This window comes from Bactrocera neohumeralis, chromosome 5, assembly GCF_024586455.1.
Source record: "Bactrocera neohumeralis isolate Rockhampton chromosome 5, APGP_CSIRO_Bneo_wtdbg2-racon-allhic-juicebox.fasta_v2, whole genome shotgun sequence".
NCBI classification, from domain to species: domain Eukaryota; kingdom Metazoa; phylum Arthropoda; class Insecta; order Diptera; family Tephritidae; genus Bactrocera; species Bactrocera neohumeralis.
Window position 1 is genome coordinate 1,633,998 of NC_065922.1, and position 12,726 is coordinate 1,646,723.

General features: G+C 38.9%; 1 protein-coding gene across 5 annotated transcripts in view; it reads left to right on the forward strand.

Moving 5' to 3' along the window:
• LOC126760222 (uncharacterized) overlaps positions 1-8,987 on the forward strand; it is a 52,729-nt gene extending 43,742 nt beyond the window's left edge. For all 5 annotated transcript variants that reach the window (XM_050475685.1, XM_050475684.1, XM_050475686.1 and 2 more), the window contains 7 exons: positions 271-383; positions 2,523-2,671; positions 2,737-2,977; positions 3,047-3,308; positions 3,364-3,463; positions 3,540-3,714; positions 7,130-8,987. In XM_050475685.1, coding sequence (XP_050331642.1) covers positions 271-383; positions 2,523-2,671; positions 2,737-2,977; positions 3,047-3,308; positions 3,364-3,463; positions 3,540-3,714; positions 7,130-8,683 — 2,594 coding nt within the window. In that variant the 3' untranslated portion in view covers positions 8,684-8,987. The remainder of the gene's footprint in view (positions 1-270; positions 384-2,522; positions 2,672-2,736; positions 2,978-3,046; positions 3,309-3,363; positions 3,464-3,539; positions 3,715-7,129) is intronic.
• Positions 8,988-12,726: the final 3,739 nt, after the last annotated feature.

Here is a 12,726-nt window from a genome sequence, read left to right on the forward strand (position 1 = left end):
AAATAATGACCAAGTTGAGGTTTGGCTGCAGCTACGATGTCTGATGAAGTATGTTGTTGTTGCATATTAATTGACTGCCTTTATGTTGTAGCAAATAAATTGTGTTAATAAATATCGATTCGAGTAATTTAAATTGAAATTTCTCAGCTATTTTTAAAGCAAATCGCTAATACACACTTATACACATGCCAGATCATAGATTGCTGTTATGCAAATTTATATAACATTCCTTGTTTGCTGATTCGTGTTTTTTTACCTTTTCCGTTGCAGACTTACAACTTGCCGCGGAGCTAGGCAAAACGCTGCTGGAGCGCAATAAAGAGCTCGAGTCGCTGGTCAAAGAGCTGAAGGGTACTATCGATGAGCAGCAACAGGAAATTGTGGTAAGTTGATGTGTAAATAGTAGTTGTGGCAAGCAGTTGCCGCAGCACGTAAGTGTCTACTCCAGATTCATTATCTGTATGGCGTATGGTGGCGCACGTCGGCCATTGCAACGCCGGCCCGCAGCCACAGGCCTTTAGCAATCAAATCATTGACCACCAACCGGGCGCTGCCTGTCCGGTACACCGTTGGCGCTTAAGTGCGTGGCTCGGTCGCAAGCTGACAGTCGTTTAAAATTCACACAACAATATGTGGCACAGGAACGGGCAGGAGTATGCAATGTATTCACGAACAATTCTCATATTGTTTTTGTTGTTATTAGAGCATGCTAAAAACAAGACGCATGAATACTACTGGATAGCCGTATGCATACTTACATGCATACCAAATGTACTACATATTGATACACGCTGATGTGGAGGTATGTCGGTATATGCCTTCATACGAGTTTGTAGGAAAGAAGTAGGTATCCTTAATGTTGTTGGCATATTATTGTTGCTGTCGTTGCAAATTCTATGCATGCCAACCAGTCATTCGCCAGCCGCCAGCCGCCAGTCGCCAGTCAGCAGTTGTAAATTGCACTTGGTCAACCACATTCCAGCACCGGAGGACATGACTAGCAGTTTCCTAGCTGTATCGGCGTTCGTTGCTTTAAATTTTTTAATTGGGGCCAATTATGGAGTACAAATAGGCGAATGTTCAAACACGTGCACACTGTACATGCAAAAACCCTTGTGTGTTTAGACAGTTTATTTTCCAGATAATTTTCACATTTTTCTGATGCCTAAAGATTTAGTTTGAGTTCGGTCCTCCTTGCTCTCCTTGAAAGCGCATTATAGAGAGTTTCGCCCTAATCGGAATTTCGCGAATTATTTCGAAAGGGCTGAGTAGCATTTAAAAGTCAGAATTCTTTATAAAATTGTTGTTGTCAAAATTGGTAAAGGTCTCTTCTAACAAAAATGGCATATAAGGTTCAGTTTCAATGAATAAATTTAAAGATTTATTCACAAGCATTGCGAGCAATTCACATTGAGTGTAAATACTTTTGCGCAAATTGATTTTTGAAATCGATTACAACCTCGAGATTTCGATTAACTTGCATTTAGGTCGGAAACCGTTTGAGTTGAGTGCATAACGGTACCGCACGCTTGCATGGCTGGGGAAATAAAAGTGCCAGGCATCATAGTGCAACGCCGTGGCGACTCGAAGCATTAAACGCATTCATATAAACAGCTATGTTCCAATTCGGGCATATGTGTGTATGTGTATGTAAGCTTGTCCATTTACGAGAATATGTGCTGTGCCGCTCTGAATGCGCCGCGTGAGAGGGTTGCGCTTCATTAAGTTGCCACGACACAAATCCTGAGGCGCCACCGACTTAAGCATTACAAGAAAAAGACGTTGCAGCTGCGCCAATAACGACAATAGCTGCAACTCAATCAGGCGTGACTGTTGGCCGCGTTTCGCCGCCGGTTTGCGCGCCACAGATGCTGGAGGTGCTGAAGGCGCTGCTGCCATCTGAAACATTTTCGATTACATGAAATTTCACCTGAAATTAAAATATTCAATTTTGTGTTTTGGTTTTTTCCAAACACGGACTCACTGTTCGAATGTGTGTGTCGTGGCTGTGTTCCGTGTTCAAGTGGAAAGTAGTGTCTTAACTTGCAAATTCGCCAAATATAACTCCTTTGTGGTTGTTGCTCAATTGTATTGCTTGTTAGTTTACTTATCGTTGTAGTTGTTGTTACCGTTGGTTGCAGCTGAAACATGTGTAAAAGCCTTTTATTTGTTTTTATTATTTGCATTGCCCAACCAAAATGAATCGAATGCCAAAAGCACATTTAGGAGAAGTAAAGTAAAGCGCGACTGACCCATTTAACGCACGAACGCCTGTGGATGACACGAGCGAGGTATGCCACAACTGACGGCTGCAGGCCACGCCATTAGCGCGTGAATGCGCCTTGATGTCTCTGCCGCGTCAGCAGAGGGCGACTTCCGCACTCTCAAGCCAAACTGCGCGGTGTCGAGATGCAAAAATAGCATATCCCATTCCACGTATCGCATTCCGCTCCTAAAAACAAAAGTAAAGAAAATAATAAGAACAAACTTTTAATTGTCTCTATTTTTGTTCATTCGTATAGTACTTGAAGAAACACACGACCGCATTGCGCGAGGTCAATGACACGCGTCTGAAAGTGTATGAGCAATTGGATATTGGCATACAGGATCTGGAGCGCGCCAACCAGCGTTTGACCGCTGAGAATACCAGCGACAAGAAGCATATTAAAACGTGAGTTGGATGCTGTTGATTAGGCAAATTGGTCATTTCCATTCCATTTCAATTGTCTACCACAGGCTTGTGCAAAATATCGAGGCACTTGAGGCGCGTCAAGATGAGCTCAATAAACAATTGGAGGAGCTCCGTCAAGCGCTCTCAATGGAGCGGCGAAAGAACGAACGTCTCAGCAGTGCCAACGAGAGACGCAATGCCGCCGGTCTGGCCAATGACTCCCATAGGAACAATGGAGTGCTGGATGGTAGTGCGGTCGAAGAGCCTAGTTCAACCAGCAATAGCAACGAAAACAGCAGTGAAGTGGTAAGTTCTGTGTCCTAACTGTACCTTTAATATGCATATATGATTGATTTTGCGTATGTTTTCCAATAGTGCTTTGAAGCCAACACCACGGCGCCTGAGAACTGTAGTTTTGCGTTCCGATCGACGGCGCCCGCGGACAGCAAAGCTAATTCAACGAGTATCGGCGCCCACCAGAGTCATGACAATTCGATGGCGTTGAGTGACTTGGTGTGCAGCGCAGATGACGGTGAAGAAATTATAAAGCTTGTCAATGACTTAGAGATGACGAAAAAGGCGTTTTTGGCCGAGCAACAACGTTGCACAGAGTTGGAAGAGCAACTAGTGGCCATAAGTGAGTAGATGGCTTATTTTGTTCGTTTTTATAATCCAATACCCATTCCATGCAGTTCAAGAGAATCAAATGTTGCAAAGCCGATTGGCGAACAATAGTCCCAACGAGGAGATGCGGTCAATGCAAGAGGAGCTTTCCGTATTGGATGAAGTGCGGTGAGTGGTCATGATGTGGCCGGATGAATGTAAAACTATTTACAAATTGGAAACTATACTGTTGTTTGTGTTGCAGGCAAGGAAAGATGTGCAGTCGCTGCATGCGCGTTGTTGAGGAGCGTGGCACCATTGGTGACGAGCAGTCGTCACTAGCCCCCACTGAGGAGTACCACGAGGATGAGGAGCGAAGTTTGCTTGATAACGGTAGCGAATGCTCACAGGCCGCCTACCGTCCCGGTGTATCGATTAAGGTGAGAAATTGTTTCTATTTCAAGACACTGCTCATTGACATAATGCGAGGCTTATGACATTTGCATTGATGCATTTGATGGTGAGGCTGGCTGCGCAAGCGCGCGCACTTCAATATTCTAGTGGGGAAGCCATTATATTTGCTCTTGTAGCTGAAACATTCGCCTACGAGAAAAGGAAAACATATTATCACTTTCACTAAACCCAAACACAAACTCTTTCCAATATCTTAGAACCACCAATTTCCCCAACCTCAGCCAACTACTCACCCCAAGTGCCGTTCCAAACCAAAATTGTTATCACCAATATCATCGTTAATGGTTGTGTATTTATCGATACTTAAGAAATCATTCAAATTCGCTTAATTAAAAGATTACGAATCATTTTGCATTTATCACATTTATTTCAAGTTGCGTTTACATATTTACGTTTCTCATAACTTTAATATTTAGTACAAAGTTTTCTTGCCACTTTAATATTAAGAAAGTGTTTGCACACAACGACAAGCAATCTACCTTATTATGATTACTATTAAGAATTGTGCTACTTACCACACTTAGACGCTACTAATGGTATTACTATATTAACCGTTGAATATATTTACAAATATACATGTATGTTTATTTAGCTTGTAGTTATACATTGGTTATCATTAAACTAGAAGCATCTTTCATTTTTATGTGAATAAAATTATATTCGATTTTAAAAACTCACACCTTTCTATTCATTGTCTGTCACAATCCATCCATTCACACTCACATCACCGCCAGGAGCGTCGCTCGAGCTCTGATGCCACGTTCACACTGCTTGCACAGTAAGGAATTAGTGTTTAAAATGGGTTTCATTTTATTACTAATTTTCGATTTTATCTGAATCCGAAAGAGGTAGGGACTTCGTATCCATCCGGAACAGTTTCTGATACTGATTTTCACAATTCGGTGATTTTTTGAAGATTTTCGATATACGAAGGTTAAAGGACAAACCTTGAAAACATTGGATGAGCAAATATTTTTAAATATATTTGCATATTTCCTAAAGCTGGGTGAATGTGGCATAGCGCTTCTTTTCGTTCGAAGTTCGTGTTTCGGTTCTTTTATGCTATGCATTTCTGTGTGTATAACAACAACATGTATTGTGTGTGCTTTTGTGTTTACTTGTCTAACATTTAATTACTTTGTTTGTGCTAATCTCCTAATGTGTTAAAAGTTTGTAAAAACTGATGTTTGCGCAAGCCTGTAGCAGTGTCTCCGACTGCAGTTGTCATCCGTCTAAGCGCTTTCCTTTAAATTTACTTATTCTAACCTTTGTATGTATTTTCACCAACACTTTTGCATCACGACAAAAACAATTTTACTGTCTTTATAATTTCTACATGTGTGTTTTTCGGCTGTTTTTTTGTTGTTTTTTTTACAAATATTTTGTTTCTGTTTTTCTTTAATTTCTAATTCAAGGCTGACAAAACGACGATTTGTCCGATTTGCAGCTCAAATGCCAACACAAAGTACCTGCAAGAACGTTTGCCACTCTCGTTAGACTCAATGCTTCTAAAGCATTGGCAGAAGACCATGAGAAAATTCAATGTTTTATGTTGGATTGCGAAATTTCTGCAATGGCCCGCCTTGTTCATTTGCCGTCTGATTAGTTCCATCCCAGATGATGAAGACTTCGCATTGACCTTTTGAAATGCGAGGCATATAACGCTGTCACGAAGCTACATACATACTTATACATATGTACATACGAGTACACATCACATGACTTGACTACCACCTACCTACCTGCTATTACATACAAACTTACTGGCATAGATATGCGACGAGAGCATATTCGATACATTTCCTATACATACAAACATACATATCCTTTGAATATGTACATATCTAACAGATGTATATGTATTTTGCATACATATATATCAAATTTAAATTATCTGTAATTAATTCTTAATTAAGTAAATATAACGTTAGATAGATAGTTAGAGCAGTAAACCGTTAGACGGTCGTTAGCCTAAGTGATCATTGTTAATATTCGCCATTTTTCTTGTTATTAATTTTTGTGTTAATCAATTTTTTAATATTTTACTATAATTGAGAAATGCAATTGTAAAAGTACTCACACAATTTACCTATATTCCGTTCAAGAGGATACATGGCAAAGCAAAAGTTATGGAGTGTCCATATTTAATTTCACTAGTGCCAACCATTGTTTTAAGTTTAGTGTCCATCCTAGTTTTAGTTGTAGATGGCAAAATTTTCGTTTAACTCGAAACCGGTCCAGTGCCTACACACACACTTACAAGTATTTATAAGAACAGTAAAACTAATTTATGTATTTATTTATGTTGCTATTAAGGTAGAAAAAAAGAGAACGCAAGACCACAACCGCCCCCACCTATGCTTTCAATGTTCACTAACACTATTACATCTACTAAAATCAGCATTACTCACAATTACTTACTAATACCGCCTGCTCATGACTGAGGAGCCACGTATATTTTGCTTCATTCGATACACGGCAATAGGCTTACTAGTTTCCAAAATTTTAAGCGTCTTACATTCAATAAAAAGCGCGAGTTCCGAGCGTATTAACACGACTGTTTTAAAATAATTAACTTGATCCGATCGCACCCATAACCCTTCAAAGGTAAAAGTTAATGAGACCTTCTCTAGATACAATACACTATACACAAACATGGCGAAATGAAACTTTTGAATGCTAACTCCCCGAATAATGATCTAAATAGAGCAGTACCCAATTTTACTAAAGTATTTATAAATTTTCTAACCTCAATTCTCATCTGATTTTCCTCTCAAACTCTACATACACGTGCACCTGCCACTCAGTATCGGTCTTGTGTTCAGAAGTTTTTTTTTATAATTTGGAAAAATATGTTCTTGATATATGTGAATTTAATGCTAATATAATGCAATGGAAAGGTTTTGTGATAATTTAATAATTAAAAATATATGATGACAAATATAATATCTGCATTGTTTAATTATTTGGTATACGAACGCATGAGTATTGGGTGAAAACCGTTAGGAATTTCAGAAAGCAGGAACAGCTGGACAAGTGGTGTACGTCGCCATACTCTGAACTAGTTTTGTCTTATTGTATTTTTATGCGTTTATATTTGCCCTTAGTTTTGCATGATTTCTGTGTGATTTGGTTTCTTCTTCGCTATTACATTTCGTTTCCGGCATTGTTATACTTGCTATTGTTAAAACTGTACTTTACTTCCTTTTTTCCCCACACATATACTTACATAACTTTTCCGAAGAACGCTATACGCTTTCTTCAACACAAACAATCACTAAATAATAATATAAACGAACTATGCCTTTGTCAAATCAACATGTAATGCCATGCTCGCCTATTAACTATAACACAACCCAATTGTCCATCACCGTTTTCCAGGTATCTCAACGCATTGCTGACTCATTGGATCTGAGTATCCCCAGCAGCCCAAACCCGTACCGAGAATTGGTAGAGAAATACGAAGCTTTGCTTGAGGTTCAATGTTCGGCTATCGTGCGCAAGAATACTACCATGGGCGGCGCTGTCGGCAGTGGCAGTGGCAGTGGGGGTGACGGGATGTCACTCGCCGATGAGTTCCAATCGTCGGGTGAATTTAGTCAGTCACAAAAGTCGCACACGCTATCCTCCGTTGCCGATGAGACCGCAGCTGATGAGAGCTGTGGTGCTGGCTCGGCAGTTGGCAGTTCCTCTGCTGCCGAGGTGCAAAATGGCGGCGGTTCTAGTTTACCTTCATCCAATGATGCCAACACCACTAAAATAGTGAACAGTACGAAGGATATGCGCGGTCGTACGCCTACTGAATACTCAGAGGCGGAAACTTCTTCTTCTGGTTATGCCGATGAAACTAGTAATAAGTCGACGCAGACAGAAAACCGACCTGGTTCTTTTCTTTGCACTATCGGTGATGGCGAGGTGTGCAAGTTTAGTATTTATGATGATGCCAGTCCAATTGAATCGCATTTCCGTAATCGTCCCGAATACAAGGAACTATTCAAAGAGATTTTCGCGGTACTGAAGAAAGCGGCTACTAATAAGGAAGAGGGAGAGAGATTGCCTTTGCTCGACGACACCGAACCAGCTGCTACTAGTACATGTACCGCCGCCAAGGTGCCGCCAGTGACACCTGCCAATGAGGAGCTGCCAATAGGTTTCGAAGATGACGCACAAAGCATTATTTCATCAGCGGTGTCCGAACAATCGTTTGCCATGTCCGAGTGTATAACCAAGTTGGAACGCAAGACCGCGAAGAAGCACATCATCGAGAAGAATCAAGAAAATCAACCCCCATCGCTGCTTGGCACTTCTATAACAACATTAGTTGTTGGCGGTAAATCGCCAATAGTTGAAAATGGTCGTGTTCTGACACCATTGAAACGGGAACCGCTCGAATATCTATCAGTGGGGGTAGGCATAAAGAAGAAAAATCGTCGTAAGAATCGCAACTTTAGCGGCGATCGCTCTGAGTCTCCAGCCACGCTGCCGTCACCACCACGCTTTTTCATTGCGAGTGGTAAGAAACGACGTGATGTTCGTCCATATGTCCAATCACCATTGGCGAACACCTCTTCCGATCAACCACGCTCCTCACGCAGCTCTGGCGGCGCACACTATGAATGGAGTGGCAACTCGATGGTCATTTACAATCGCAGTTTAAATTCACCTGGCACGCAGTCGTCATTACGGGGACGAGAAATGGATTTGAGCAATCTTGAGTACCGACCTAGCTTCCTCTCCAGGGAACTAAATCAGCTGAAGAATTTGGAGATGTCGTACGCCGAGGTTCTGCGCAGCGCCGATAGTTGCAAGCACAGCCACTGCCAATCGGCCTCACATCACCACCATCACCATCATTCACAGCAACAGCAGCAGCAACATCACTCACAGCAAAAGCAACACAAACAACAAAAACTGCAGCGAAATCGCAAAAACTAAGCAAGTAGAGACAAATGAGCAAGCAGGTATTTTTCGGCAACGAAAAGTCCTTTCCCCATTGTCAACTCTGCATTTGATTTCCGCTCAATATCCATAATTGGATTTATGTAACCTAAAAAATACAAAATTAAGAACATAAGAACAATTACATACATACATACATGTATAAGCGTACTAGCCCTAATTAGTATTTGAATAGTTTGAAGAAGTAAACTTTTTGCCCCCACCCAACTAGTTAGGAAAAGCGAAGAGAAGCACAGCAGTAACACAGAAACTGAAACAGTAAAAAAAACAATAAACAGAATCATATATACATATGTATAACAAACCATAATAGTCTTACGACTAATTCAATGTAAACTCGTAAAAGGACATTACAATATACACAAGCACTCTAATGAGAAGCAACTGCTAAATTTGGGGTCCTAAACAATATATACACATACACACATGAGCTATAACTGTAATAATGATTCCCATTCAGTGTGTTTTCCGTGGAATGTCACAAATGTCAGAAGTTCAGTCCAGGAGCAATGCGTCCCATTGTTTCATTGTTCCATGGTGTCTAGGTGTTTCGCCATGACCAAGCAGACAGGCAGCTATGAGAGAGGACAGTTGTAGAGTGCGGTGGGCGTGGTTTACGAATCCAACGCACAAGCCGCCATTTTCTATTTTTAATTAATTTAGTACCTTTTTGTAAATAGTACGCTTCAAAATTTAAACTAATTTTAACTGCTGTAAAAAGCAAATAATTTTTACCGGACAAAAATGATTGCGACCAGAAAATATTCAGCTCCACTTTGTTAACTACATATGTGAGATGCAGATGAATTAGAGTTTGTATTAACTATGATTAAATTATTTGTTTTTTTAAATTTCAAAAAGAGTATAGACGCTTTAGATACTGCTGTAATTACATACATTCTAATTTGGTTAGAATTTATTTCCCCACACATTCAAAGTTTGCCAAAAAAAGAAAAATAACACCAAAATTTTTTCTTGCTAAATTTATATTTAAATACTTTTATTCGATGTACTATAATTCCACCAGATTTTTAACATTTTTAAAATTCTGGAAAATAGTTTTGAAAGAAAAAATGAAATAAAACTGAGTAAATTGAAAATGTAAAGTAATGTATGCAAAAGAAAAGTCGGGCCGGCAGAACTGAGTAATAAATATGTAATAAGGACTATAACAACAACAATAAAGTAAAAACGTATCCCGACGTAAAAGAATAATAATAAAACATAAGTTGTTTAATTTGTACTAACAAACGAAGCGGTAAGTACGAATATTAGTAAAAATGTTTTAAATCATTATTTAGTTTTTGAGGGCTCGACTACTTCAGTAGTAGTCTAGAAGTTTTTTTCTCAACTTAAACCCGTTACATCAATGTATTATTCTTAACTTTTCTTAAGCTTGTGGGTCTTGAAATGAGATTAGAAGAAGGGGAGAAGGCTACTCTTTCATATTGCTCCTAAATTCAACACCAATTTATCTTTTCTTCGCCACTATGAAGAAGACTTCGGAGATCTGTTACAATATCAATAAACCTGGGTATTTAATTCTCCTGTGAATTAATTACAAACAAAAAACCACTTGTTTTTTGTGACATGAACAGGAGAAAGCATTTATTATGTAAAAATTGCCACAAATACAGATTCCATCTATCACCTATAGTTTTTTTGCTATAAGGATTTTTGTTAAAAAAAAAAATAGCGATAGATATATGTATGTATTATTGTTATATTACTTTATTAACCAAAGTATCCCTTAAAATGTTACTGCCGATGGTTTTCGGCGATATTTTGTTTTTGGAGTATCCCTTAACAATGTCCAGCAGTAATCGGCAAGCAAACTGGCACTCCACTTGCCTTGGTACCGTTTCTCCATAGCAGAAATGTCTTGGTTTTAACAACGCTTTTAAAGCACTCCAGGCTCGTATATCAGTTTTATTGAGCATTTACTCAATTGTTTTATCTTTCATTAGTTCTCATATTTGCGGATCCACAAAAATGCTCTCCTTAATTTTTGCTTCACTGACCCTTAGAAATTTTTGTTTCAGATACAAGAACTCTCTTCCATTTCTGCAATGGACAGAAACTTAACAAAATTCATCATTAAACCCAATTTAATATGTAAAGGTGGTAGTAATACCTTTTTTAGTGCTTGACGTACTTCCTATATACTAGTTGCATTCCAAGAAGAAGGGCTATTACTTTTAGGTTTCCACATATTGCTCAACCATACTCAACATAACGGATGTGCTTTAAAAGAACTCTCATTTTCTCATATGATTCCTTCATACGAACCGCATGAGCTAAGGGCAAAGATGGAATCAATGAATAGACGCCAATCACGTGGATCATGTTTCTGTTCTAGTACGTTAAACAAAAGGTTAACTTCTGAACAGTATACTAGATCTCTTTCTTGAAGAAAGCAATTTGTGAGGTCTTTCTGCCTTTTTCTGTAAGAAGTGATATTTACATCACTTTGGAGAAGGTTGCAACCTTTTAATCTGGATGCTAAATGTTCGGACTGCGATTTTGAAAGGCTTAGATCTCGAACTAAGACATTAAGACATTGGCACTGTTGAACATACTGGTAAATCAAATAAAGTATTGGTTGTCATTTCCTTTGCGGTTTCTGTAACATCAAACGCTGTATACTTCAAACCAGCAGGAAGAACTGGTCTAAATCGTCCCTGATCGTATGAAAATATGAGATGATGAAATATAATGAAAGTTTATATATTGTAAAATCTAAAGCCGTAGGTTACAGAATATTAGTGGTTGATAGAAAAATTATGTTTTCAGATTTGACTTCAGGGTATCAAACTGCATTAGAAACACGTAAGAATTTTCATAACACAAATTCTATTTCTACCAGTGTTATCAATAAGATTACTTGGGACTGCTTGCCAAATTCCATTACTCTGCAATTGATTTCTAAGACCGTTAGTATTTGTTTTCGGTGTATATTTCTCTGCAAAAGCTTCAAATTACAGTTGCAACGAGTAGATTACTCGTTACTGTGCAGCTACGCTAATAAAGTGATGCCACATTTTTTAAGTGTTTATATAATATCGATATATAACAATTTATGCCGACAATTTAATATTCATATAAATATTAAAATAATTGAATAGTTTGTTTGAACGACGTGGGCATTGTGGAAAAAATTATGCTCGGGATGAAATTGCTCTTCTTAACGGTTATATCGTACTGGAAAAGAGAGACGAATAAGTTTAAATCACAAAGCAGCGGCGGACAGTGGAATTTGGAGTGTGTGCGCCCTTTGATACAGACTTTGTTGAACTCCTGGCAGCCATGACCATGGACAGTAAAAATGGTGGAAATATGAGTGCTCATACAGTAAGAAATGGCGCTCATGAGCAAAGTCTGGGTAATTGGAGCTTTTTACTTTTTGCTTTGTTGCAGAGTTGCGACGTAACTGATTGGAAATGACGCACGTGCGCTGTGTAACTTGGAGAGTGGAAGATGAATGGCCGCTCCCCCGAACGAGGTGAAGAGAGAAAGCGTATAAGCATTTCCAAAAACTGTGGAACAGTTGCGAATTCTTTTCCAGTGTTGGGTAAAGCTTCAAGTGCAATAATGAGATTCCAGTTTATGATTTAGTTTTGCGTAATTTAAGATGAGAGGCGAGTGAACAGTAGCTTTAGAAGTGTTTCAAAATGAGTCAGACTCAAACGAGTAACGAAACAAACACGAATAAGAAATACAAATTAATATGAAAGATAATGGCTGTTGGATAGGTCATCGATAAATCGGCGGCAGCGTGTCTTTACTTAGTGTTTATCATTATCTGTTGCGTTTGTACCATAAATGGAATCCACTTACTCCCACAATATTAACGAGCATGGCGATAAAGCCGAATGAAAACAAAACGCTTAGCAACTGTGGATCTAATGCAATTGAAATGATAACGGCGTAAGCAAAATTAGAAATCTTGGGATCTTATGTAGATATGTATCACCGGTTAATGTTTCATTTCAAAATCAACTAATAGAAGTATAGAAGAA